Genomic DNA, 27,440 nt, shown 5'->3' with positions numbered 1-27,440 from the left:
TTACAAAGTAATTTTTTTTGTATGACAAAGCTGTTCATTAACTCATTGACAGGAGCAGCACTTATAATATTGTGAATCATTTTAGGCACCCTTCTTTCAACGGAATATTCTGGTGAGTTCATGAAAATATGACTGATGGTTTTATGATAGTGCAGTAAAATGTGAAGCTAGATTTGCACTGAGGCTAATTCCAGTGTTCCCACTACCATTATAGTTGAAATAAATACTTTCTGCAAGTGAGAACCATGGATCTTGTGCCGTGTATGCCTTTTGCTGGTAAATTTACCATCTGTAGTACAGGAAGAGTTTTTGAAACATAGTTATAATTTGATCTTCAATCCCCATTGAAATTGGGATGATTACTCTTTGCTTTTAAACTGAACAGTAGAATGTAAAGGTGTCCACCCAATTATTGTAAAGTTCAAAAGTATACAGCAAAGGCCATTTTTTCAAACACTGCAAGGAAAATATGCAATCCAGTCCCCTGCACGCAAATTAACTCGCTTTTGAATGTGCACATACTTTTATCCTCTTTCCTTAGACTATGGTTGATCCCTCTGCTTGCAATGCAACCAGCATTATGAACTTGCCACCTGGGAAATGGTGACCTCTAGTCAGGATGTTATCACCACACGATGGCAATTAAAACATCATCCACAAGAACTGTATATTTTAATACCTTTATTTTTGAATTGAAAAATTGTCTATCCTGACATTGTGAAAGTTTGCAGTCTGTTGCAACTAACCAGAAAGCCATGTGTTTTACAGCCTTTTAGAGCTTGTAATCTATGCAGTTTCAGTTTTGTGCTTTTGAATGTATGTTTTTATCATTAGATGAGCCTTCAAGTGGACCGAATGTTGATTGCCTCAGTATCTCCCCTAAGGAAGCATTAGGTACATTATTTGGCCTTTACGTTGCTTTTATTGTTTTGAGTTCATTTCTTTACATAACTACTATAGTTCATAAATCTGCATATTGGTATTTTGAAAAATAATAATTAATATTTAAATATATATTTGAAATTGTTTTAAAAAAAACTTCTGTAGGAAATCAGATGCATGTGATATTCTAAAATGTCCACATGTAAAAGACATCCATAGAGTTTTTTTATTACAGTAAAAGGAGAAGGCCCTTTCATGATAGCAGTGCCATGACCATCTTTGCCTGGGATGTTCCTCAATAAATTATAGGATTCATGGAATTGTGTCTTTACATAAACTAGGCCTTTTAAAATAAGTGTACTGTCTTTCTGGAGGATGGTGTGGTTACATTTAGGCCTCAAATTTAGTTCAGTCTCAGCATTTTTGCCCAAAACTAAAACTAAAGTTATTTCCAGATTTACAAAATAATACTAGTCATGACTATGTACTGTATTTGTGACAGCTGTTAGAAATTGATATTCAATCAAGAGTTTATATTTTTCTCAATTTATTTCTGAGGAAAAAAATGTCCCCTGAAAAACACTCCGATTTGGAGAAACCAATTTCTTACTACAAAATGGGGCTAACTTTTTTTTATTGTGGTGCAGAGCTTCACAGCATAAATAATTAGTTGGGTGATGCCTGTAATATTTTGGCTATCTACGTTCATGGACTAAAAATGATGGACTGCACACATTAATTTTCATGTTGGTGCTCAAAGGCTTAAGCTATATACTAAAGATGAAAATTGACTAAATAAAGCAAATCAGTTGGCGAGAAATAGGACTGAATTTTTTAGGATATTATAAAAGCAAGAGATGTTAAATGGATTAAAACTAAGCCAGTTTCCAGAATTAAAACAGCTCTGTAAAAAAGCTATATCAGTTTTGTTTTAATTGAAATTGCTGAAAATCTTTGTTTCACTCATGGGCTGAAGCTAATAAAAGATAATGTTGTTTACAATCAAGATTTTTGCATCAGAATATTGCAGAAGTTTTGGGAAAATGTGTTTGTAGGCAGGTGCTTAGTTATGTTGAATTCTGTTGTGATTATATTCAGGTTAAGTTTTTTTTATTTCAATTTCTTCATGTAAAATTTAAAGTTTTTAATTTCTAATGTAGAATATGTGGAACTTAGTACAGTACATGAAGTAAAAAAAATGTTTTTGGCTGTTACTCAGAAATTCTCATTTTTTTTTCCCCCTATTTTAGCTGACTCAATGAGTTTAGTTTCTGCAGGAGTCACACCTAACAAAGGTGATTGTTAAGGTGTTTGTGATCTGCCATTGGCTGCTTCGATGTTCTGAGCCAAAGTGTACAGATGGACTTGGGAAGAGCTACTATTTAACTCCACAGATTTAATGAATTAAATTAATTTACTTAGTTTGTTTATAATTCTGTTTTTTTTAAAACAGCTTTTGGGTAAACTGGTTATTTTAACACTTGCCAGCTTGCTTTTTGTTCCTGTCTTAATAATTTCAACCATCACTTGCAGAATTTATTTGAACAGGCAAATCAACCTCGTTTGCATCTATCTTTCTCCTCTTGATCTTTCATGTAAACTTCTCTTTCTCTTCTTGCTTTCCCTCCTATCTCTTGGACTCTTTTTTTTTTTCCCCGCCCCTCCTCCACACCCACCATGCATTCTGTCATTTCTCCAGTTTCTCTCATTCTTCGCCAGTCATCTAGCTATGTCTGCTTGTCTTATTGAAAAAATAGTAAAAGCTTTACAGGTATCCCCCGCTTTTCAAATGTTTGCTTTATGCAATTTCGCTTTTGCGAAAGACCTGCATTAATACCTGTGTTTGCAAATCCAAAGAGGATTTTCGCTTTTACGAAAAATGGTGATACTTTTTCCCATCTAAATCATGCACCTTCACTTTATGCCATTTTCACGTCAAGAAACATTTCCTGGGAATGCTCTACTTTTGGATAGCCAGGGCTACCTGTAATTTAACAAGATATCACTAACAATAGTTCTAATCTTTTGTTTGCTGTGTTTCATCAACCTTTTGTGTAACGATTATACCATTTCTTTAATGCTTTGATGTTTGTAATTAACTAATGTGGATCATTATAAAGCATTATTCACTTGCACTGCATAGTGAAAAAAGGTCCATGATCTTACATGACCTACTCTTTCTCAAAGTAGGCTGGAAAGAGTTAATTTAATTCATTTGTATCATTGCCCACGTTCTCTTCTCTTTAAATCTAACTGATGAAATGTTTACTCTTTTTGTTCTTATCTGTAGTAATTTGCATCTCTTAATTTTCATAACTGAGCACTGTTCTTTTCACATGCTGATATTACTTGTGCAAGAGGCTTGTACACAAAATGCTTTTTTCATAAAGTCATTTTTTAAATTGTATAAATCAGTGATGAAATTGACCTGTGAACCTATAATTCTCACTGTTCCTTGGACATTGTGCATATAGTTGCTATGCATGGATGCATTTTGGAATTTATTAGCTGATGGCAAAATATCAATTTCAGTAAATTTGTCATAATCTGTTTTCTGTGAAATGCATTATTTATTTGAATTAATTCCAGAATCAGGAAGTATAATAACTACTAATTTGAATTTTTTGACAGAAGTGAAGTCCTCTATCATAACAAAAAAGAAGCCTACTGCAGGAAAGAAAATGGTATGTATTTTGAGTTATTTCTGTCATTCGAAGTTATGTGGCTGAATGATTAATAGAGCAACTTATTGTGTCTTTTTTAGAATTCTGTTCTTTATTTCATTAACTGAAATGTATATGAGTACCTGTCAGCCAACTTACAGTACTTACAGCAAAAAAAATGTTAGTAATCACAAACTGAGAACTCATTTTCTGTATACTCCTTGTCTGTTTTGGCTTTAAATATTACGCTTGTGGTACATAAATAACTATAACTGAAAATGCTGCAGTTCCTAATAATTCCTGTCCATCTACCAATTTTCAAGTTTCTGTCATTAACGATACTAGTTCCATCTACAATGGTATTGAATCTTCCTTGGACCTCAAGATGTCTGTTTACAGGAACTAGATTCTAGTTTTCTGCACCCAAGTATCTGAATGATTTATTTCATGATATAATGCTTGTTATTTTACAATAATTTCCCATTTAATATATTGCAAGTAATATCTCCAGAAACCCATGTACAGCTGTATTCCTGCTTGCTGACAAATGTTCTGTGACATTGCTCCTAACTTAAATGCATGTTTTACTTTTTATAATGGGCTTCAGAAATCATTTGTGTTGCCGAATCATTAAAACCCAATCTTTTATATTAAGTCTTGTAATTTCTTGGATGGGACTGGATGAAATAAGTTTGTTGCTGTGTCAGTCATTATTTCTAATTCAAATCTGTTATGAGAGTCAACTCAACCAAAAGAAAAAAAAGTTATGACTGTTCAGTTATCTGAGATGTTACTATTGAAATAAATTGTATATAAAAACTTTTGTTCTTCCCATTTGTTAAACAGTTAGGTGCTAAGAAGGCTGGTTTAGGGGCACAGAAAGTAACTAGCCACAGCTTCATTGAAATTGATAAACAGGCTCAGGCTGCAGACCGAATGAAAGAACAGGAAGATTTGAACAAGAAGAAATTTGAGAAGGAAGAATCTATGTATGTAAACTTTCTTTGTGTATGATTTCTGTATTGAAATGATTTCACAGCAACAGATTTAAAATTCCATTCATGTTGCAAAGTATCACATCCCAAAATATTTTACGAATTATAAAAGCTGGGTTGTGCACAGCAAATTCCCGGAAACAGCAATGTGATAATAATTAGATCATTTGTTTTCTGTGATTTTGATAAAGGGATAAATAATAGTCAGGATATTAGGGATAATTCTCCTTTTCTTCTGAACATATGAACTACGAGCAGAAGCAGAGACAGTTTGGTCCTTTCAGCCTGCTTTATCATTCGGTAATATTATGCCTGATCTGTTTTGAACTCCATATTCCCATCTACTTTCCATAAGTGGAGATTCTTGTCAGGTAACAAAATCCATCTGCTTTTGCTGTAAAAATATTTAATGACATCACTTTCGTCCCCTTCTGATTTGGAGATGCTGGTGTTGGACTGGGATGTACAAAGTTAAAAATCACACAACACCAGGTTATAGTCCAGCAGGTTTATTTGGAAGCATTAGCTTTTGGAGCGCTGCTCCTTCATCAGGTGATTGTGGAGTATAAGATTGTAAGACACAATTTATAGCAAAAGTTTACAGTGTGATGTAACTGCAATTATATATTGAAAAAGACCCGGATTGTTTGTTAAGTCTCTCATCTTTTAGAATGACCATGTTGGTATCCGTTCTTTCATATGTAAATGGCAAAACCTTTTTTGAAAAGTTACATTCTCAAGTGAACTTTAACAATTGGTGTCATGTTGGCCCAGATAAGGTATTGAAGGTTTTAGCTCCCTGTGAGACTCTGTACCACAATGGTCTGACTGATTCTCATCTAAAAAACAGATTTACAGAATCTTACAAAGATTGATGCAGTTTTTGAGCAAAGTAAAATGTAATTCTGCAAGTAGAAATTCACCCCACAAACTTATATGTGTGAGTGTGTGGGGGGACGGGGATGGGTTGGGGGGGTTTGAGTGTCTGTGAGAGGATGTGTATGTGTGCGAGTGTAAGTGTAAAGGGGTTTGTGTGTGTGTGTGTGTGTGTGTGTGTGTGTGTGTGTGTGTGTGTGTGTGTGTGTGTGTGTGTGGTGGGGTCACCTGTAATGTGACCTGAACCAAAGGTCCTGGTTGAGGCCATCCCCATGGGTACCAAACTTGACTGTCAGCCTAATCTAATCAGTCTGACCATTGTGGCACAGACAGCCCACAGGGAAGCTCACACCTTTAATACATTATCTGGGCCGACATGACACTAATTGTTAAAAGTTCATTTGAGAATGTAACTTTTTAAAAAAAAGTTTTGCGATTTACATATGATTTGATTAGATTAGATTCCCTACAGTGTGGAAACAGGCCCTTCAACCCTCCGAAGAGCAACCCACCCAGACCCATTCCTCTACATTTACCACTGACGAATGTACCTAACACTATGGGCAATTTTGCGTGGCCAATTCACCCAACCTGCACATCTTTGGACTGTGGGGGGAAAATGGAGCACCCGGAGGAAACCCACACAGACACTGGGAGAATGTGCAAACTCCACACAGATGGTTGCCCGAGACACGAATTGAACCCGGGTCCTTGGCACTGTGAGGCAGCAGTGCTAACCACTGAGCCACTGTGCCGCCCTGGAACCAACATGGTCATTCTAAAAGATGAGAAACTTAACAAACAATCCAGGTCTTGTTCAATATATAATTTCAGTTACATCACAATATAAACTTTTTCTATAAATTCTGTGTCTTGCAATCTTATTCTCTACAATCACCTGATGAAAGAGCAGCACTCTGAAAGCTAGTGCTTCCAAGTAAACCTGTTGGACTATAATCTGGCGTTGTGTGATTGTCACCTTCTGAAGTAGTGATCCAAAGTCACATGATCCTCTGAGAGAAAGAGATTCCTCTCAGCTGTGTCTTAGAAGGGCAATCTCTACTTTTAAAACAGTGCTCCCTATTTCTGGACTGACCCACAAAGGAAATATCTTTTCCATGTCTCTTTTATCAACACCATTTAGCATCTTGTATAAATATCAAGCACATCATTCTTCACTCTTCTAAACCTCAAGGGAACACCCAGTATGTTCAACTGACTTCATAAGACAACCCACTCATTCAATCTAGTAAATCTCTGAACTGCTTCCAATTCATCTACAACCTTCCATTAAGTAAGAGGATGAAAACTCCACGCAGTATTTGAGATGTCCTCTCACCAATGCCATGTATAACTGAAGCATACCATCGTTTTTTGTTCAATTAATCTCATGTACAATAGCATTCTGTTAGCTGCCTTGTTTATGCTCTATATATGATCTTGTAACTGATGCACTTGAAAACCCAAATCCCTCTACACCTTGGCATTCTGCAATTACTCCATTTAAGTAATTCTCTGCTTTTTCATTCTTCCTGCCAAAGTGAACCATTTCATATTTTCTGACATTGTGCTCCATCTGCCAGTTTTTACCCCCTCACTTAGCCGATCTACACTTGTTTGCAACCTCCTCACGTCGTTTTTACAACATATTTTCCTACCTATTTTAGTGTCTCTGCAAATTTATATACCATGCCTTCATTCCCTTCTGCAGAATTCTTTGTTGAGTTACAAGAAGTTGAGGCCCCAGCGCAGACCCCTGTAGGGCTCCACTCGTCACATCCTGCCAGTCATACCCATTTATGCATCCATGCTAATATGTTACCCACTATACCATGAGCTTTCATTTTCTTCAATCATCTTTGATGTGGCACCTTATCTTCTGGAAATTCTCTAGTTTTGTAGGTCAATAGGCTCCCCTTTATCCACAGTAAACTGGTTATCTATGATTTCTCTTTGAGACAACTGTGCTGTCTCATCACGATTACCTTGAGTTTTGCAAAGTAAACAGTTATAACCTCTTTTGTGGTGAGTTCTAATACTTTCCCCAAGGCAGACATTGTTTCCTGTTTTCTGTCTTTCTCCCTTAATGAATAGAGCACTAACGCTTGCTATCTTTCAGTTTGATAGAACCTACCTGCATTTAGGGAGTTTTGGAAAATTACAGATTTACTACCTGAGCAGTAACCTCCATTTAGGGTGATCAGTTTGCTTCGTATTGTTTCCCATATGATCATAATTTTACTAAGTTCCCCTCTCACCACCTGCATTAAAACCATGACGAATATTCTTTGAAGAAAAAAATCAAAGTTTTTTTTCATTTCATCCTCTCTTTCTTAATTATCATCCCCCATTCTCACTCTCTAGAGAAACAACCCTCACTTTTTACTTACTCGTCTTGCTTTTTTACGTACCTGTTGAAACTCTTGTTGTTCGTTTTACATTCCTACCTAGTTTTTTTCAAACTCTAATGTTTTTCTCTTGATTAATATTTTTAGTCATTCTCTGCTGTTCTTTATATCTTGACCAGGCATCTGATCCACTCATCTTTTATATGGTTAAATGCTTTTCTCATTGGTTTTGATGCTTCCCTTCATTTCTTTAGCTAACCGTGGGTGGTAGGCCTCACTTTATCATTTTTCTTTATGGTGGGAATATACTTATTCTGAAATACTCTAATAAATATTTACCTCTGCACCTGTATTTATCTATCCTCTAGCTAGAACGCCAGCACACTTCACCAAGGTCGGCTTTCATACCCATATAGTACCCTTATTCAGGCTAAAATACTTTACTAAATTTCTCCAGCTTCCTCGTTTCCCCTCCTCCCACCTTATCTCAGTCCCAACCCTCGGACTCAGCACCGCCTTCTTGACCTGCAATCATCTTCCCGACCTCTCCGCCCCCATCCCCTCTCCAGCTATCACCCTCACCTTAACGTCCTTCCACCTATCGCATTCCCAACGCCCCTCCCCCAAGTCCCTCCTCCCTACTTTTAATTAGATTAGATTACTTACAGTGTGGAAACAGGCCCTTCGGCCCAACAAGTCCACACAGACCCGCAACCCACCCAGACCCATTCCCCTACATTTACCCCTTCACCTAACACTAGGGGCAATTTAGCATGGCCAATTCACCTAACCTGCACATTTTTGGACTGTGGGAGGAAACTGGAGCGGCCTGCTTGGCACACCTTCCTCATTCCTGAAGAAGGGCTTATGCCTGAAACTTCGTTTTTCCAGCAACACATTTTTCAGCTCTGATCTCCAGCATCTGCAGTCCACACTTTCTCCTATCAATGTTACTGTGCTGACTACTATGCTGTTTATACCGGAAAATATTTCAAACATCCTAATAATACAAAAGAATATGGGGAAAAAATTATAAGACCATCACCATCACAAAAGAAGTAGCATCAGACAAACTAATGAGTTTAAAAGGCAGATAAATCCCATGGCCCTGTTGGCTTGCACCCTAAGATCCTAAAAGAGGTAGATACAGAGATAGTGGATGCATTGGTTGTAATTTTACAAAATTGTTGAATTCTGAAGTAGTACCAGAGGATTGGAAATCTGCTAATGTGACATCCCCATACAAAATGGGAGGGAAGCAAAAACGGGCAACTAGTGGCTGATTAGCATCATATCTATTGTTGGAAAAGTATTGGAATCATTAAGGAAGCAATAGCAGAACACTTGGAAAATATAATCTGATCAAGTAGAATCAGCATGACATCATGAAAGGGAAATCTTGTCTGGCTATCAGTTTTCTGAGGAAGTTTCAACTAGGGTGGATAGAGGAAAACCTGTAACTGTACTGTAACTGGACTTCCAGAAGGCATTCAACAAGGCATTTCTCAAAAGGTTAAGTCACAAGATGCTGGAGGTAATCTACTGGCACAGACAGAGAATCAGCTTAATGGTAGAAAATTGTGGGTGGGAATACGGATTCATTTTTCAGGTTAATGCCCTGTGACCAACTGGATTATACAGGGATCAGTGCTGGACTACAACTGTTTACAATATGAATCAATTACTTGGAGAAAGGAAGTGAACGTATTGTAGCCAAACTTGCAGACAACACAAAAATAGGTGCAAAGACAGGTTATAAGAGGAATACAAACAGTTTAAAGAGTGATATTAATAACTTAAAGCAAGCAAAAAGTTGCCAAATGAAGTATAATGTGGGAAAATGTGAAGTTGTTCACTTTGAAAGGGAGAACAAAAGAACAGATATTATTTAAATAGCGAATTAGAGAAAGCTGTAACACAAGAATTTCGGGGTACTTATACATGAAACACAGAAAGCTGGAAACCAGGTGTAGCAGGTAATAGCGTGCGGAATGAACTTCCAGAGAAAGTGGTGGATATGGGCCAAATGCAGGTAGGTGGGACTAGTAAAGTTTGGGTTTATAGTTGGCATGAATTGGTTGGACAAAAGGATTTGTTTCCATACTGCATGACTGTGTGGCTAGATAAACTGGAAAATTCAGATTCTCAGTATTAGTCCGGATGAGAAGTTCATAGAACGCTTTTAAGTAGTCTTACAGCATCAATTGGACTTTAGTAATGCCTTTGACAAGGTTCTGTATGGTGTGGTGGACTAGTTGGTAAAGTTAGATCACATGGGCTGAAAATGTGTTGCTGGAGAAGCGCAGCAGGTCAGGCAGCATCCAGGGAACAGGAGAATCGACGTTTCGGGCATAAGCCCTTCTTCAGGAAAGAGGAAAGTGTGTCCAGCAGGCTAAGATAAAAGGTAGTGAGGAGGGACTTGGGGGAGGGGCGTCGGAAATGTGATGGGTGGAAAGAGGTCAAGGTGAGGGTGATAGGTCAGACTGGGGTGGGGGCGGAGAGGTTAGGAAGGCGGTGCTGAATTCGATGGATTTGACTGAGACAAGGTGGGGGGAGGGGAAATGAGGAAACTGGTGAAATCCGAGTTCATCCCTTGTGGTTGGAGGGTTCCTAGGCGGAAGATGAGGCGCTCTTCCTCCAACCGTCGTGTTGTTGTGGTCTGGCGATGGAGGAGTCCAAAGACCTGTATATCCTTGGTGGAGTGGGAGGGGGAGTTGAAGTGTTGAGCCACAGGGTGGTTGGGTTGGTTGGTCCGGGTGTCCCAGAGGTGTTCTCTGAAACGCTCCGCAAGTAGGCGGCCTGTCTCCCCAATATAGAGGAGGCCACATCGGGTGCAGAGGATGCAATAGATGATGTGGATCACATGGGATTCAGCGTGAACTTGCCAAACGGATACAAAATTGGCTTGACAGTAGGAGACAGAGTGGGATAGTGAAGGGCTGTTTTTCGGACTGGAGGCCTGTGACCAGCGAAGTTCGATAGGGATTGGTCCTGGTTCAATTTTGTTTGTCATTTAGATAAATGATTTGGATGAGAATATAGGAGATATGGATAGTAAGTTTGCAGATGACCCCAAAATTGGAGGTATAGTGGACAGTGAAGAAGGTTATCTAAGATTACAAAGCATGTTTGATCAATTGGGTCAATGGGTTGAGGGGAAGCAGATAGAGTTTAATTTGGATAAATGAGGCATTGCATTTTAGTAAAACAAATAAGTAAAACAAACTCTCTAACTTCAAATAATGTTGTTCTTGCTTTGCGCACCTCCTGTGCAGCCGTAACCTTGTCTTCCTTCATCTATCTAAACACACTATGATCTGTATGTCCGCGTTTGCTATGGTCTGCCTGTATTGCTTGCAAAACAAAGCTTTTCACTATACTTAGGTATATGTGACTACAATAAATCAAATCAAACAAGAGCAGGATTTTTACAATTAATGATAGGGTCCTTAGTGTTATAGAACACAAAGATCTAGAGGTCCAGGTACATAATTCTTTGAAATTTGTGTCACAAATAAACAAGAGATGGAAATGTGTTGCTGGAAAAGCGCAGCAGGTCAGGCAGCATCTAGGGAACAGGAGAATCGACGTTTCCAGCATCTGCAGACCTCACTTTCTCCTCACAAATAAACAAGCTGGTTAAGGTGACATTTTGGACACTTGCCTTCATTGCTCAGATCTATGAGTATAGGAGTTGAGAGGTCAGGTTGAGGTCGTACAGGACATTGACGAGGCCTCTCCTGGAGTACTGTGTGCAGGTCTGGTTACCCAGCTATAGGAAGGATATGACTAAATTGGAGAGGGTTCAGAAAAGATTTACCAGGATGTTGCTGGGAATGGAGGTTTTGACTTATAAAACAGGCTGGATAGGCTTGGGCCTTTTACATTGGCATGTAGAAGTTTGAAGTTTGACCGTATAGAGGTTTATAAAATCGTGAGGTACGTAGATAAGGTGAATAGCAAGGGTCTTTTGGCTGGGGTGGGGGAAGTTAAAACTACAGGGTTTTAAAATAAGAGAAGAAAAATTTAAAAAGGATATGAGGGGCAACTTTCTTCCACACAGCGGTTCATGTGGTGGATGTGGTACAGGTAAAACATTTAAAAGACATTTAGATATGTATGAGGGATATGGGCCAAACATGGGCACATGGGACTAGTTTAGTTTGGAAACATGGTCAGCCTGTTGGACCAAAGGGTCCACTTCCATGCTGCATGACTCTATAACCAACCACACAGCATGTTATACTACACTTGATAATATGTAATGAAACAGGATTGATTAATAACAACAGACCAAAGGCACCTTAGATAACAGCAACCTTAATATTTTATATACAGTTTGAAAGGGAGAAGAATGGATCTGACAGGTTGGGGCAGGAGCAGGCTGAGACAATCGGTTGGCCGGGGCAGTCAGGTTTGTGGATTTTGGGCAGGAGGTAGAAACGGGTGGTGCGGGGTTGTGGGACCATGAGGTTGAAGGCAGTGGTTTGGAGATCCCCTGAGGTGATGAGGTTATGGATGGTCTGGGAGATGATGGTTTGGTGGTGGGAGGTGGGGTCATGGTCAAGGGGGCAGTAGGAGGAGGTGTCCGCGAGCTGGCGTTTAGCCTCAGCAATGTAAAAATTGGTGTGCCAAACTACCACCGCGCCTCCATTATCTGCCAGTTTGATAGTGAGGTTGGGGTTGGAGCGGGGGGAGTGGAGGGCTGCACGTTGTGAGGGTGAGAGGGGTGGACAAGTTGAGGCAGTCAATGTTGTGGCGGCAGTTGGCTATGAAGAGATCAAGGGTGGGTAAGAGGCTAGCACGGGGTGTCCAGGTGGATGGGGTGTGTTGGAGGCAGGAGAAGGGGTTGTCAGAGGGTGGGTGAGAATCCTGATTGAAGAAGTAGGTGCAGAGGCGAAGGCGGCGGAAGAAATGCTCGATGTCTCGCTGAGTGTTGAACTCATTAATCCGGGAATGTAGAGGGATGAAGGTGAGGCCTCTGCTGAGGACTGATCTTTCATCCTCAGAGAGGAGGAGGTCTGGAGGGATGGTGAAAATACGGCAGGGCTGGGAGCTAGGACCTGGTGTGGGGCTGGACAGTTGGGGACAGGGCTGGGGCTGGAAGGTACCCAGATGGCCGCCTTCTTCAAAGACCGTAATTTCCCCTCAGACGTGGTTGACGATGCTCTCCACCACATCTCTTCCACTTCCTGCTCCTCCGCCCTGAAACCCCACCACCAGGACAGAACCCCACTGGTCCTCACCTACCACCCCACCAACCTCCAGATACATTGTCATTTCGTCATTTCCGCCACCTCCAGACAGACCCCACCACCAAGGATATCTTTCCCTCCCCTCCCCTATCAGCGTTCCGGAAAGACCACTCCCTCCGCGACTCCCTTGTCAGGTCCACACCCCCCACCAACCCAACCTCCACTCCCGGCACCTTCCCCTGCAACCGCAAGAAATGCAAAACTTGCGCCCACACCTCCCCCATCACTTCCCTCCAAGGCCCCAAGGGATCCTTCCATATCTGCCACAAATTCACCTGTACCTCCACACACATCATTTACTGCATCCGCTGCACCCGATGTGGCCTCCTCTATATTGGGGAGACAGGCCGCCTACTTGCGGAATGTTTCAGAGAACACCTCTGGGACACCTGGACAAACCAACCCAACCACCCTGTGGCGGAACACTTTAACTCCTCCTCCCACTCCGCCACGGACATGCAGGTCCTTGGACTGCTCCATCGCCAGTGCATGGCAACACGACGCCTGGAGGAAGAGCGCCTCATCTTCTGCCTAGGAACCCCCCAACCACAAGGAATGAATGCAGATTTCTCCAGCTTCCTCGTTTCCCCTCTTTCCTCCCCCCTCCCCCCGCCCACCACCTTATCTCAGTCCCAACCCTCGGACTCAGCACTGCCTTCTTGACCTGCAATCATCTTCCCAACCTCTCCGCCCCCACCTCCACTCCGGCCTATCATCCTCACCTTAACCTCCTTCCACCTATTGCATTCCCAACGCCCCTCCCCTAAGTCCCTCCTCCCTACATTTTATCTTAGCCTGCTGGACACACTTTCCTCATTCCTGAAGAAGGACTTATGCCCGAAACGTCGATTCTCCTGCTCCTTGGATGCTGCCTGACCTGCTGCGCTTTTCCAGCAACACATTTTTCAACAGTAACATTGATAATCTAGCATCTGAAAGGATATGTGTGTTCAACTCACTGGTCTAATGATCAAGCAAACAACGATTGAAGTTGGAACAATATCCAGTAACTTATTACAAATTCACAGATATGAGTCTAATTTATCGGCGGCACAGCAGTTAGCACAGTGCCAGAGACCCGGGTTCAATTCCTGCCTCAGGCGACTCTGTGTGGAGCTTGCACATTTTCCCCGTGTCTGCGTGGGTTTCCTCCGGGTGCTCCGGTTTCCTCCCACAATCCAAAAATGTGCAGGTTAGGTGAATTGGCCATGCTAAATTGGCCGTAGTGTTAAGTGAAGGGGTAAATGTAGGGGAATGGGTCTGGGTGGGTTGCGCTTCGATGGGTCGGTGTGGACTTGTTGAGCCGAAAGGCCTGTTTCCACACTGTAAGTAATCTAATCTAATCTAATCCTCCATATCTTCGGCACAGAAAATTGTGTGTTCAATGCAGTGTGACTGATTGTGTATTAGTTTACGTAGTAATTCTTGGTGTAACATAAAAGTTGTAGTCCTGAAAATTACAATGTTTGAATTAATATTAGTTAATTAGATTTTTTCCATTCTAAACAAACTAAAACTTGTTAGGATCCATAGGCATAGCCAGAAAAAATGGACAACTTTCAAATGCTGTATATTGCTACGTTGTTATGTTCATAATGGAGAAAGTGAGGACTGCAAATCCTGAAGAAGGGCTTATGCCCGAAACGTCGATTCTCCTGTTCCTTGGATGCTGCCTGACCTGCTGCGCTTTTCCAGCAACACATTTTCAGCTATGTTCATAATGGAGTCACTTTTTAAAAAATATTTAAATAGAGCAGAAATATGCTGACCCTTTCTGTTTGCTTCCCTCCTGTTATGTGTTGAGATGTATGGAAAGTTATTGGATAGTTAGGGAGGCTGTTTCTCACTGGGGAGTGTGGGATCAAGTTAAAGTAAGTGGCAAAAATAGCCTCTCCTTCAGCAATCACAGCACGAGTTTGATGTGACAGTAGAATCCTGAAATACAGGTCTTAGAAGAGCCCCTTTATACACTATTCTTACATATATTACATTTCCATTACTATGGTGTTACATTTTTAATCTCTAGTACACAACCCTGGGAGACAGGAAATGAGTTAAAACATGTACAAAGTGCTGGCTGCTACTTCTGATGGGACATCTGTCCCTTCTGCTTGCACAATTAGGAGGTGTTAGTCCTTTTGTCTTTTAAGTTAGTAAATATTAATAAAAATGCTAGGCCTGTATGCTCTAAATATGTTAAAAATTGTACCTATACTTAATAAAAGTATAAAGGGTATTAAACTGATTACTATAGCTGGGTTGTGAGATTTATTTACTTTTTCCCTGTATGTGTTTCATTCATTTATGCAATTTCTTGGAAGCGCTGTTTTGTCTGTTAGTTTCTTAAAGGGATAATGGTCCAGTTAGAAGATATTTAACAGGTACTTAATCTGTTCAGGTTCAGGACAGGTTGGTAAGGGCTGATTAATATGAATGTTTCATGGAGACTTGATGGGGATGGTAATGTTCTGTATGCTACACTTATTCAGAGTGTACTTGTAGCATGAAGTGTACTTGTAGCATAAGGCATGAAAATGCAGTAATAAGTTTGAAAGAGTTGTTTTATGAATGAATGAAACCGTGTTATAATAAATCACGAGTTAATCAAGAGTTATGCGTGAATGGAAGCCTGGTATTAATGAATAAAGCAAGCTGGTGATTGAATCAATAAAAATAGGAGAAAGTGAGGACTGCAAATGCTGGAGATCAGAGTCAAGAATGTGATGCTGGAAAAGCACAGATGGTCAGGCAGTATCCAAGGAGCAGGAGAATCAATGTTTCGGGCATAAGTCCTTCATCAGGAATGAAGATTAGTCATCTCTTAATAAAGATAACCTATAACGAAATATCACATAACACAATATCCCACAGTGGAGGTAGTCTGGTTGTTTTGGGATAGGGAGAGGTGTTGAATTATAGTGCTATCTTGCATTACTCTGAATTACTGAGACCAGATACTAAGCAAGAAAATATTTCCAGGTCAAATGTGCTGCATGTCTGGATCATGTCTCTGACAATAAGCTTCATGGAAGGTTCTAAGAAGGGGAAATCAGCCCTTTGGAAGTTTAGGCAACTTCTTTGCCAGGGTAAAAGCCAGAACTTCCACAAGATTCTTCCCAGCTTGTAACCCATCTCTGTTGATCCAGGTGTTGGAATATTTGAGTAGTCATATTGCATCAGAATTTTGCTTGACTAGAGGCAGTCTGACTAATTTAGTGCTACTTTCAAAGAAGCGACATCATAAAGCCATCACTCAGTTACAATTTTTGACTGTACTACGAGTACATAATCCTTTATCTGAAATTCCAAAATCTGAAAAGCTCTGAAATCCGAAGTTTTTTTCTTGAAGTTTTTTTCTGTATAACGAGATTGTTTGGCATACGAACAGGTGACCCAGCTCCACACCCACGTCACTCAGACGTGAAGTGGCAGCGTGGCATAGCACTGGTAGGTGTCAACTGGTGTCTCAGTATTTGTACTAGTCACACGTCAGTCTGCTGTTCGATAAGATTTTTAAAATTTCACTGTGAAAGTGTCATTTTCCTGAAATCCAATAAACAATTGGACCCGAAGATTTCAGATGAAGAATTGAGTACCTGTATCATTTGTTGGAAGCCAAGTCAGTTGCATATGTTATCATTTTCATCATAAAATTTAGTGTAATGTAGAGATTGTTCTTGCTTTGAAATAGATTCTTAACTGTTCAATTAGTCATAGAGATGTACAGCTTGGAAACAGACTCTTCGGTCCAACCTGTCCATGCCGACCAGATATCCCAACCCGATCTAGTCCCACCAGCCAGCACCCGGCGCACATCCCTCCAAACCCTTCCTATTCGTATACCCATCCAAATGCCTTTTAAATATTGTAATTGTACCAGCCCGAACATGTTTTCAAAGTTTAAAATAAAAACAAAGAAATGTTACATTACAGTGTTTCATCTCTTCGGCTTGCATACCAAGATCTGGAAATACAAAGAAAAAAGGAAGATGAGAAATTGAATAGGTTGGAAGGCAAGAAGAAGGAGCAAGCAGAGCGATTGGGCATGGGCTTCAGCAGCAGAGCGTAAGTGCCTTTTACTATATCACTGCTTACTCGGGAGGTTGGAGGCAAAAGATAGCAAACTGCAAAGAACATTTAAACTAGATGGTGCAGTAAGTTTGTAGGAGATCTTGCAGTGCCGTGGGTAACATCCATGCCTCTTAGGTTAGAAGGGCTGAATTCATGTTCAACTTGAGGACTTCGATTGTCAAAAAATATGCACTTATAACTTGGCCAAACAGGTCCAGAATCCGCTTTCAAATCTTTTCAGCGTACACCAGTGGCAGATGCTATGACTGGGAGTGATTCCTGATCAGCCACATGATGGAAAGAAATTATAGCCTCTGCCATAATTATCCATAATTCAAAAGTACAACATGCATATGTATAATAGTAAATGTTGCCACAACAACTCTGACTCCTTGGGGCTTAATTGACTGGAAACCTGGCACATCCACCTATTGTACTGTTTGCTACCTTCTCCCAGCTCCACCCCCTCCCATTTATCTCTCCACCCCGGAGGCTCCCTTCCTTCGTTCCTGATGAAGGGCTTTTGCCCAAAAGGTCAATTTTCCTGCTCCTCGGATGCTGCCTGACCTGTGCTTTTCCAGCACCACTCTAATCTAGACCATGGATCAAATTGGTGGCAACAGCTGGAGTTTTGATCCCCATTCCAACTGGGCTGCATTTGGAACCTTACTCCATTTCTGTGTTGCTGGTTATGTTTGCTATGGTTCAGACCTACATCTAAGCAGAGAACACATGAAGCAAGTTAGTACTGAATAGAATGTGGATGGAAAAACAGAACTTCTGCCATTGAACTAAGAGGTGGGCTTTTCTTGCGGAGGTGGACAATTTTAGGACAAGTCAAAGTTTGCATAATTTTAGGTTAATTGCATGCGCCTTGCGATGCGTGATCCAAGGATAATAGAAACTTGATGATGATGCTTTGCTTATCCTAGCCAGCAATAATAACCTTCAGGCAAGTAAGAACTAAAATAACAAGCAATGAGTATTTCTAAATAGAAATAACTAATAATTGCCTTCCTCCCAAGCATTATTTAGCCTTATGCAAAGCCACCTTCTTCGTACAATGGTAAGTATGTAAAACTATGGCCAGAGCTTCTAAAATCTAAGCTTTAATAAATGTCTTAGAATATAAAACATAAAATAGTACAGCACAGGAACGGGTCCTTCAGTTCACCATGTCTGTGCCAACCATGATGCCTCTCTAAACTAATCCCATCTGCCTGCACATGGTCTGTATCCCTGTTCATGTGTTTGTCGAAATGACTCTTAAACATTGCTATCATATCTATTTCTATCAACTTCACTGGCAGTGTGGTCCAGGTATCTACCACCATTTTGCGTAACAAAACTTGTCTTGCAGACTTCCTTAAAATTTTGCCCTCTCACTTTAAACCCAAGCCTCCAATATTTGAAATTTCCACTCTGGGAAAAAGACTCCCATTATCTGCCTTATCCAGGCCTCTCATAATTTCATTTACTTCTATCGGATCGTCCCCTCAACTTTTCGCTGTAGCGAAAAACAGTCCTTGTTTGTCCAGTCTCTCCTTATTACAAATACATTGCAAACTAGACAACATCCTTTTGCATCTTGTCCAAGCCTCCACACCCTTCCTGTAGTGATAACTATACACTGTACTCCAAATGTAGCCTAACTACAACTTTTACACAGTTGCAACGTGACTTGTCAACTTTTATACCCCATGCCCCACTTCAACTTTCCTTCCTTCTCCCCCAGGTACATGCAAGTCCTGGGCTGCCTCCACTGCTAAATCAAAGCCACCCACCAACCGGAGGAAGAAAGCCTCATCTTCCACCTTGGGACCCATCAACCATTTTGCATCAACATCAATTCCACTAGTTTCCAAATCCTCCCTCCCTCCACCTCATCCCAGAGTCAACCCTCCACCTCGGCCTTCTTGATCTGTGCTACCTGTCCATCTTTTTTTCCACCTATCCACTCCACCCTCCCCACCAATCTGTCACAATCACACCTGCATCCGTCTATCATGTTCCCACCTATCCACTCCACCCCTACCTCACTATTTATCTCTCGGTCCCCTTCCCCCTCCACATTCCTGACGAAGGCCTTATGCCTGAAACGTCAACTGTCCTGCTCCTCGGATGCTGCCTGACCTACTGTGCTTTTTCAGCGCCATCCTTTTCGAGTCTGACATCTCCAACATCTGCAGTATTCCCTTTCTCCCAACTGATGAAGGCAGGTATGCCTTCTTTACACTTTCTTTATCCACTTGTGTTGCCACGTTCAGAAAGCTTTGGACATGCAACACCACATATTGTATATTTCCATTTACATTTTAACTCCCAAAATATATCACATCACATTTATCTGGATAAAACTCCCATCTACCATTTCTCTGTCCAAGTTTCCAACTGATCTGTATCCTTTGACACATTAGCCACAATTTTCTTGTCATCTGCTTGCTAATCAGGCCACCTACATTTTCATCGAAATCATTTATGTAAATTACAAACAACAGAGGTCACAGAACTGATCCTTGCAGAATACCAGACCTCAAGTCAGAAAAACACCCTTCCACAACTACTGTCTTCTATGATCAAGTTACATTTATATCGAATTTATCAAGTCACTGTGGGTACCATATAATTTAAATCTTCTGGACCAGCCTACCATTATTTCATATTTCATTTACAATTTGATTTCAAATAAGGTGCGACACTACATTTTTTTTTTAAATTTAAAACAATAACCAGCCATTATTGTTTTGAATGGCAGAACAGGCTTGAAGAGCCACATGACTAGCCCTTGCTCAGATTTTGAACATTCTTGCTAGCAGGTATTTTTCTTCACACTTTCTGACAGATGCTTAATGTGTAAAGTATTTTGTTTATCTGCAAAGTAGCAGTGTTGCTTTGATTTACCTAACAGTCCTCTAGGTTAACAACTCACATTTTTATGTAGTTTTGTTTTAGCCATATATATTCAGATGTTCACAACATATCATCAAAATGGATAAAGAGCTCAAATGTAATAATTCCAAGTTTGCTGATGACACAAAAATTGGCAAGAGTGGTGCGAAGGATGTAAAGAGGCTTCAGGGCAATTTAGACAAATTCAGTTTTACGTTCCTTCCAATTTTCCAGCTCCTGCACTGACCTGTATCTGCATGGTATGCATGGACCCTCAGAGCTGCTATGTGGCTTAGAAGAAGCATTAGATGAGTGGGCAACCAATGGGAGATCTAGTATAACATGAATAAATATGAAGTTGTCCACTTTTTGGTAGGAAAATTTGAAAAGTAGTGCATTACTTAAAGACAGATTGGGAAAGATTGATATACAAAGGATCCCAGGCATCCTTGTACACCAGTGATTGCAAGCAAGCCTGAAGGTGCAGGAAGTTGCAAGGGAGTTTGAGAACAAGAGCAAAGAATTCTTACCAAAATGGTACAGATCATCGGTGAGACCAGTCCTGCAGTATTGTGTGCACTTTTTAATCTCCATATTTAAGAAGAGATATTCTTGCAATCAAGGGAGTGGAGTGAAGTTCACCAGACTGATTCCTGGGTTGGCAGATCTGTGGTCTGAGGAGAGATTGAGTCAGTTGGACCTGTATTTGCTGGAGTTTAGAAAAATGAAAGGGAATCTGATTGAAATGTAAAGCATGCTGATAGGTCTGGACTGGCTGACTGATGTAATGTAATTTTCCCTGGCAAAATGGCCCAGAATGTATGTTTGTAATGCGCTCACCTATAATTTTCTTTATCTTGTTTTATTACACACCTATATAATTTTTGTTGATCTACATTTATATTAATTTTATTGGAAGCTGCCAGTGTGAACATGTTGAGCTATAATTACACTCTTCAGTTATTGGAGATTTTTAGTACATGACTTTTACTTCTCTCAGCCTGTGCTGCAGGGAAACTTGTTGTTGAACCAACTTTATTTTTCTGTTTTATTTTAATGTTACCATCCATTTTGATGTTTAATTGTGAGTAGAATCAAATATAATTTTTTAAACCACATCTAGCTGCTCTGCACCATCTATGATTGTCTGAGAACTTCCTTTGTCCTTGGGTTTGTGTGTGGTGATTAAGTAGTGTGTGTTACAATTTTTCAACAGCCTGAACTCTGTGGTGAACGTGGTTATGGGGAAAGCTTTCCTGACAAGATATTTCAGTTATGTTACAAAACACTGTCTAAACCTGGGTGTTAGTTGTTGTTTTTACATTTTGAATTTGCCCATCAGTTCTTCTTAGTAAGATGCTAAATGCAATTAAGTATAGCTTTGTGTTGTGCTATCTTATGTTCTGCTTTTTCTCTTTCATTCCTTGTAGGGGAGTTTCCCATTCTGTATTATCAGATATGCAAACTATAGAACAGGAGACACCGACTATTGCAAAATCTTCTAGGAGAAAGTATGATGATGATGATGAACCTGCTTTTACTACTTCTCATTCCAGGTAATAATCATATCCTCCTGTACTTGATCTTGAAGAAGAGTGTTAGAGTGGAGGAAAGATCATAATGGTAATCAGAAAGATTAGGTTTTAAAAAAGCATTGGGGCTGTTCCTGGTTATTTCCTCCACAATGCACCCAAGGGTATAAGTGTCTTATAGTAGTATTGTGAATCATTGAATAGATCAAAAGATTTTCCTGTATAATTCATTACTTTTGTAATTTTGTTCCCCTTGAACTTTTGAACATTTTCATCATTGAGTAAACAAAAAATGTTAACTTGGAGTTTTATAAAATGACTTTCAGAAAACATCAGGAAAAGACCTTTGCCACAAATTTACTCGTGTTATGATATAGGTTTGCTTGCTGAGCTGGAAAGTTTGTTTTCAGACGTTTCATCACCATACTAGGTAACATCTTCAGTGAGCCTCCAGATGAAGTACTGGTGTTGTGTTCGGGTTTCCTTGGTTTGATGATGTCATTTCCTATGGTGACACCATTTCCTATTTTGATGTCATTTTCTGTTCTTTTTCTCAGGGGGTGGTAAATGGGATCCAAGTCAGTGTTCGTTAATAGAGTTCTGGTTGAAATGCCATGCTTCTAGGAATTCTCATGCATGTCTCTGTTTGGCTTGTCCTAGGATGGATGTGTTGTCCCAGTCGAAGTGGTGTCCTTCCTAATCTATATGTAAGGATACTATTGAGAGTGGGTCATGTCATTTTGTGGCTAGTTGATGTTCATGTATCCTGGTGGCTAGTTTTCTGCCTGTTCAATGTAGTCTGTGTTACAGTTCTTGCAAGGTATTTTGTAAATGACACTAGTTTTGCTTGTTGTCTGTTTGTATAGGGTCTTTCAAGTTCATTAGCCGCAGTTTTAGTGTGTTGGTGGGTTTGTGGGCTACCATGATGCCAAGGGGTCTGAGTAGTCTGGCAGTCATTTCTGAGATGCCTTTGATATAGGGGAGAGTGGCTCGGGTTTCTGGGCGCGTTCTGTCTGCTTGTTTGGGTTTGTTGCTGAGAAATCGACGGACTGTGATCATTGGGTTCCTGTTCTTTTTGAATACACTGTATAGGTGATTTTCCTCTGCTCTGCATAGTTCCTCTGTGCTGCAGTGTGTGGTGGCTCATTTGAAATAATGTTCTGATGCAGCTTCGTTTGGGGATGTTGGGTTAATTGCTTCTGTGGTTCAGTGTTTGGTCTGTATATGTTATTTTCCTATAGACATTGGTTTGAAGTTCCCCTTTGGCTGTTCGCTCTACTGTGACATCTAGTTTGTTGTTGATTTCCTCCTCTTTACTGAATTTTATGCCAGTAAGGGAATTATTGATGGTCTTGAAAGTTTCCTCTTTTTTTTTTTGTTTAGTGATGACAAAGGTGTCATCCAGGTAGCAGACCCAAAGTTTGGGTTGGGTGGTTGGCAGAGCTGTTTGTTCAAGTCTCTGCATTACTGCCTCTGCTAAGAACCCTAATATCAGAGATCCCATGGGTGTTCTGTTGGTTTGTCTGTAGGTTTTGTTGTTGAAGGTGAAGTGTGTGGTAAGGCATAGGTCCACTAGCTTGACGATATTGTTCTTGCTGATGAAGTTGGTGGTGTTTGGTGTATGTGTCTTTGGTTCTTGTAATAGTGTAGTCAGTGTTTCCTTGGGCAGGTTGATATTGATGGATGTGAACAGGGCTGTTAGTCAAAGGAGACGCAACATCTGAAAACCAACCTTCCAGTTCAGCGAGCAAACCTACATCCAGAACCACAACCTGAGCTACAAACCTTCTCAAAACTTGCTTATTCATGTCAGTCTGAGAGAGATTTGTCAGCAACATAGATCAGTTCTTGGATGAGAATTGCCCGGTTTCATGATTTGGTAGTAGATGGTTTTGGAGTAGCATTAGTCTGGTTGTCCATCTAGTTATCTTTGGCTGTGTACTTTATGATGAAGGGACGCTAGAGAAACCAAGATCAATATAAAAGAAATTGCTGTTCAGAAAAGAAATGAACTCTTCATTCAGGAAGCCAGTTATAAGCAGTTTTGTTTTCATGCAATGGTGCCTTGTACCATTCTATATCTCCCCTGCCAACTTTAGTCTTTGGATGTTACAGTACCTATTTGGTACATTAGCTGGGACTGTGTGGGCAGTCATCACTGGATTTTGGATACAACTGATGTGCTACCCCAGTTAGTTTCTTTGAAATAAAGATGAATTAGAAAGATAAAATAGTGCAGATGCTGAAAATCTGGAATAAAATCAGAAAATGCTGAAGATACTCAGAACAGGGAGCATCAGAGTTAACATTTCAGGTCATGACTTTTCATCAGAACTGACAAAAGCAAGCGATGTAATACATTGTAAGCAAATAGATATGTTGGAGTCTGGGGTGGGGGAAACAAATGTGAAGATTGGTGATTGCCTAAAAGACTGGAGAAATCAAATGCAACATTTGACTGTCTAAGGTGAAAGGGAGTGATAATGGGCATACAAAGAAACGAAAGAACAAGTTTAAATGGTAGAGCAATGAAGAAGACCTGACTCTGAATCAAAATGAAGAGAAAAACCAAAGTAAAACCAAAGCCTGGAAAATGGTGTAAGTTTGTCTCCAACAAAAGTATTTTTACCTAATGTGGCAATGCTTATGTTGTGGGAGATAATGTTTTAAAAAAAAAAGTGGGTATGAATATTGGGGTATTGAAGAATCCAGAAGACACATGCACAAGTATTACATTCTTTGTGACTAGCATTAAGCTGTTACAGAGGAATATTCTCCCAGTAGAGTGTCAGGCTTCAAGTAATCCAAGGTAAGATGAAGTAAGATCTTTATGCCCTTAGGTCACATACCATGATGCAGTGATGATGTGATGGACAGTTCTGTTAAGGTAATCTGACTGTGAGATGTAACTGTACAATGGACATCTGTTGTCCTGAAGCAAAATCAAGTCAAAACTAGATATAAGCCAAAACCTGTAAAGAAAAGTTAAATATGAATATGATCATTTTTGGTGGGTTTTTTTAGCATTTACAATATAATTTACCATTCTGTTCTATTAGTCCAAGTACATTTGACTTCATCAGATTTAATGGCAAACAATGGAATACTAGTGACATGCTACTTACATGTAAAAATAAATTATGTTTTGATTTGAAGGAAACTACTTACATAAATTAATACAAAGCAGAATTTTTAAGCGCATACTAAAACTTTGCTTTTGAATTTTTGGTGGATTCTTCCTGGTAACACTTAATACGACCTCTAGTGATGAATGGCAAGCACTGAAAAACTGCAGTTGGGCATGCAAACTGTCATACTAACCCAAGCACAGCAGGTGTTAATTGTTGTGTTGTGTCTGATCCCGAATATAGTATAGAAAATGTAGTGAAGGGTGAATCGGGGACTCTATCTGATCTTTGCCCTGCATGGACCACATGTTTTTCTGCACGTTTTGGGCTTTTTTATTTGGTGGTATTTTAAGTAAACTAGGTTTTTGTTCAACTAACTTGGACTTGCAATGATGAAATTCAGTGCTGTGAGCCTTTTGTCTCGATAAGTAATGTAACTGGTGCAGGCACTGATGGGCTGGATGGCTGCCTCCTATGCTGTCACAATTCTGTGATTCAGCAATAGAAGTAGTACTACAGAGTATTTTGAGGTAGTTGAGTGAAATAATTTGCTTAATTAATACTATGTAAACAACTTGGAAAATCATGAAATCAAGAATAGATAATTTATACGTTAATTTGCAATATTAGTACAGTTAATAACCAGGAATAATCTCCATAATTGTTTTTATTTTACACGTCTCATTTGTGTTAAAATGTAATCATTTTATAAAACCTTAGTGAATCTGTGTCAGCAAATTTACATACAAATGTATTAGCATCCTGCCCAAATACAGTTCTTCAATAGCATCTTTTTATGTAGTGCTTCCACCTACACACAACCTATTTATGCATATTGCAGAAGTATTATGAAACAAGATATGACACGAATATGAATTATTGGAGCAGTTAACCAAAGTATTATTCAAAGAGAGTTGTATGTGTGTAAGAATAAAGGGGGGGGGGGGGATCCAAGATTGCGGTGACCCAGCAAGTCTGAGTCTACAGTGCTCCTCCCAAGACTTGGGCAAAGTGGGTCACCCACCCCCACCACACTCTCCAAATCACTTAAAATAGCTTTTACTTAATGTAATTAGTTGCTTAGTATTAAATTTAAACCATTTAATCTCCAGTAAAAATGACTAAAGGGAAGGGAGCCTGCAACTCTCAGCAAGCAGGAACCCCTCCCCCACCCTCTCCAGCTGATGCAGAGGCATCCACAGACGCCCCGGCGGACTTAGCTACAGTGGTGAGCCTCGTGGAAGTCATCTCCAAACTGGATGCGAAGATCGACGCTTTTATTGAAGAATCCCGAAGCCGATGGGACTCGCTTTCGGCCACGCTGCAAAAGCATGACTGAGACATTAAGGAAATCGAGCGCCGAGTTGGAGGGGCGGAGCTAAAGGCCGCGACCTCCGAACCTACAGCACAATCGGCCGTGGATCGGGTCCGGACTCTTGAACAGCGAGTCCGGACCTTAGAGAACCTCATTGACGACCTCGAGAATCGAACCAATGCCCCCGCCCGGTCCTGTTCCGGCTGCAGAGCTATAAGGAGAGGCAGATTCTCTTAGAAGCTGCCAGAAATCTTGGAAAAGATCCCAAGCCATGATCTATAAAGGATCCAAGATCATGTTATTCCAGGACTTTTCCCCAGCTGTGGTCCGAAAGGGGAAGGCGTTCAATGAGGCGAAGAAGTGTTTAAGGGACTTACATATTCAGTACTCCTTGCACTACCCAGCAACGCTACGCTTTAACCATGAAGGATCCGTGTATAACTTCAGATTGCCGGAAAAGGCCAAGGAATTTTTGGACTCTTAGATAAATTGTCAGAGATAATTGATGTTGGTTTGCCTTCTCCCCCACTCCGGTTTACATCCCCCCCTCCCTTTTTTTAAATATATTCATCCCCCTTGTTTTTTACCTTACTGTTTAATATTATCTTAGGGGGTGGGGAGAGGGATTTATTTATTTGTTCTCTACTTAACGATTTCCCCCCCCCCCCCCAGCCCCCTTTTTTAATTATTATTATTCTATATATGTGTATGTATGTATATATAGACCGGGGGGGGTCTAGTTAATGTTGGTGGGGGGAGGTGGTTACCTTATTCTATTTTACCTCTGTCTCTAGGAGCAGGATTGTTTTCCCTTGTTATTTTGTATTATTATATTTAATTATTACTTTTTGAGGTTGTAATTTTATAGTTATATATGTTTATACATGGTATTAACATTACCAAATATATCCAGATGTTGGTGTGAGTAGGGGGGTGGGGTGGGGGTAGGGTGCTTACTGTTAACTCTAGCTCTGTAGTATATTTGAATTTTTCTCATCCTATTGAGGAGCGCCTGGGTCAAGGGTGGGACACTGGTTGGGAGAGGATACAATGGACCTTTGGAAAAGAAGTGATACCCCCGGGAACAAGGGGGAAAATCTCCATTTAAATACGTTTTACATTTTTTTATTTAGAAATAGTTTTTTATTAAACTGTTGTGAGTGTATTAGAGAGTCTTTGTTTTTGTGAATTTTATATGCTCTATGCCCCGGATGTTGGATAGGGTTTTCCCTCCTGAGGGGTCTCTGATTTGCCCGGACGATTATGGTTGATCAGCCGGTTAAGTGGTGCACCTGGAATGTCAAGGGGAGTAATTCACCAGTCAAAAGGAAGAAAATATTATCAAACCTCAAGAAAGAAAGGGTTGATATAGCTCTCCTACAGGAGACATACTTATTGGATAAAGAACACTTGAAATTATGACCGGGTGGATTTGATCAGGCCTTTTTTTCTTCTTTGAGCTCAAAAAACAGGGGAGTTATTATTC

General features: G+C 40.3%; 1 protein-coding gene across 5 annotated transcripts in view; it reads left to right on the top strand.

Moving 5' to 3' along the window:
* Nucleotides 1-27,440, top strand: part of LOC122559603 (ADP-ribosylation factor GTPase-activating protein 3-like) — a 72,890-nt gene that overhangs the window by 24,852 nt on the left and 20,598 nt on the right. For 2 of the 5 annotated variants that reach the window (XM_087997290.1, XM_087997288.1), the window contains 6 exons: nucleotides 835-894; nucleotides 2,133-2,177; nucleotides 3,514-3,566; nucleotides 4,392-4,534; nucleotides 16,953-17,084; nucleotides 21,410-21,535. In XM_087997290.1, coding sequence (XP_087853416.1) covers nucleotides 835-894; nucleotides 2,133-2,177; nucleotides 3,514-3,566; nucleotides 4,392-4,534; nucleotides 16,953-17,084; nucleotides 21,410-21,535 — 559 coding nt within the window. The remainder of the gene's footprint in view (nucleotides 1-834; nucleotides 895-2,132; nucleotides 2,178-3,513; nucleotides 3,567-4,391; nucleotides 4,535-16,952; nucleotides 17,085-21,409; nucleotides 21,536-27,440) is intronic. The other 3 variants (XM_087997292.1, XM_087997291.1, XM_087997289.1) reach the window with 2 other exon arrangements.

Source organism: Chiloscyllium plagiosum, unplaced genomic scaffold, assembly GCF_037043375.1.
Source record: "Chiloscyllium plagiosum isolate Xiang-an unplaced genomic scaffold, Cpla_swu_hap1 HiC_scaffold_19, whole genome shotgun sequence".
Lineage (NCBI taxonomy): Eukaryota > Metazoa > Chordata > Chondrichthyes > Orectolobiformes > Hemiscylliidae > Chiloscyllium > Chiloscyllium plagiosum.
Note: the sequence above shows the minus strand (reverse complement) of the source record. Positions and strands in the feature narration are given on the sequence as shown.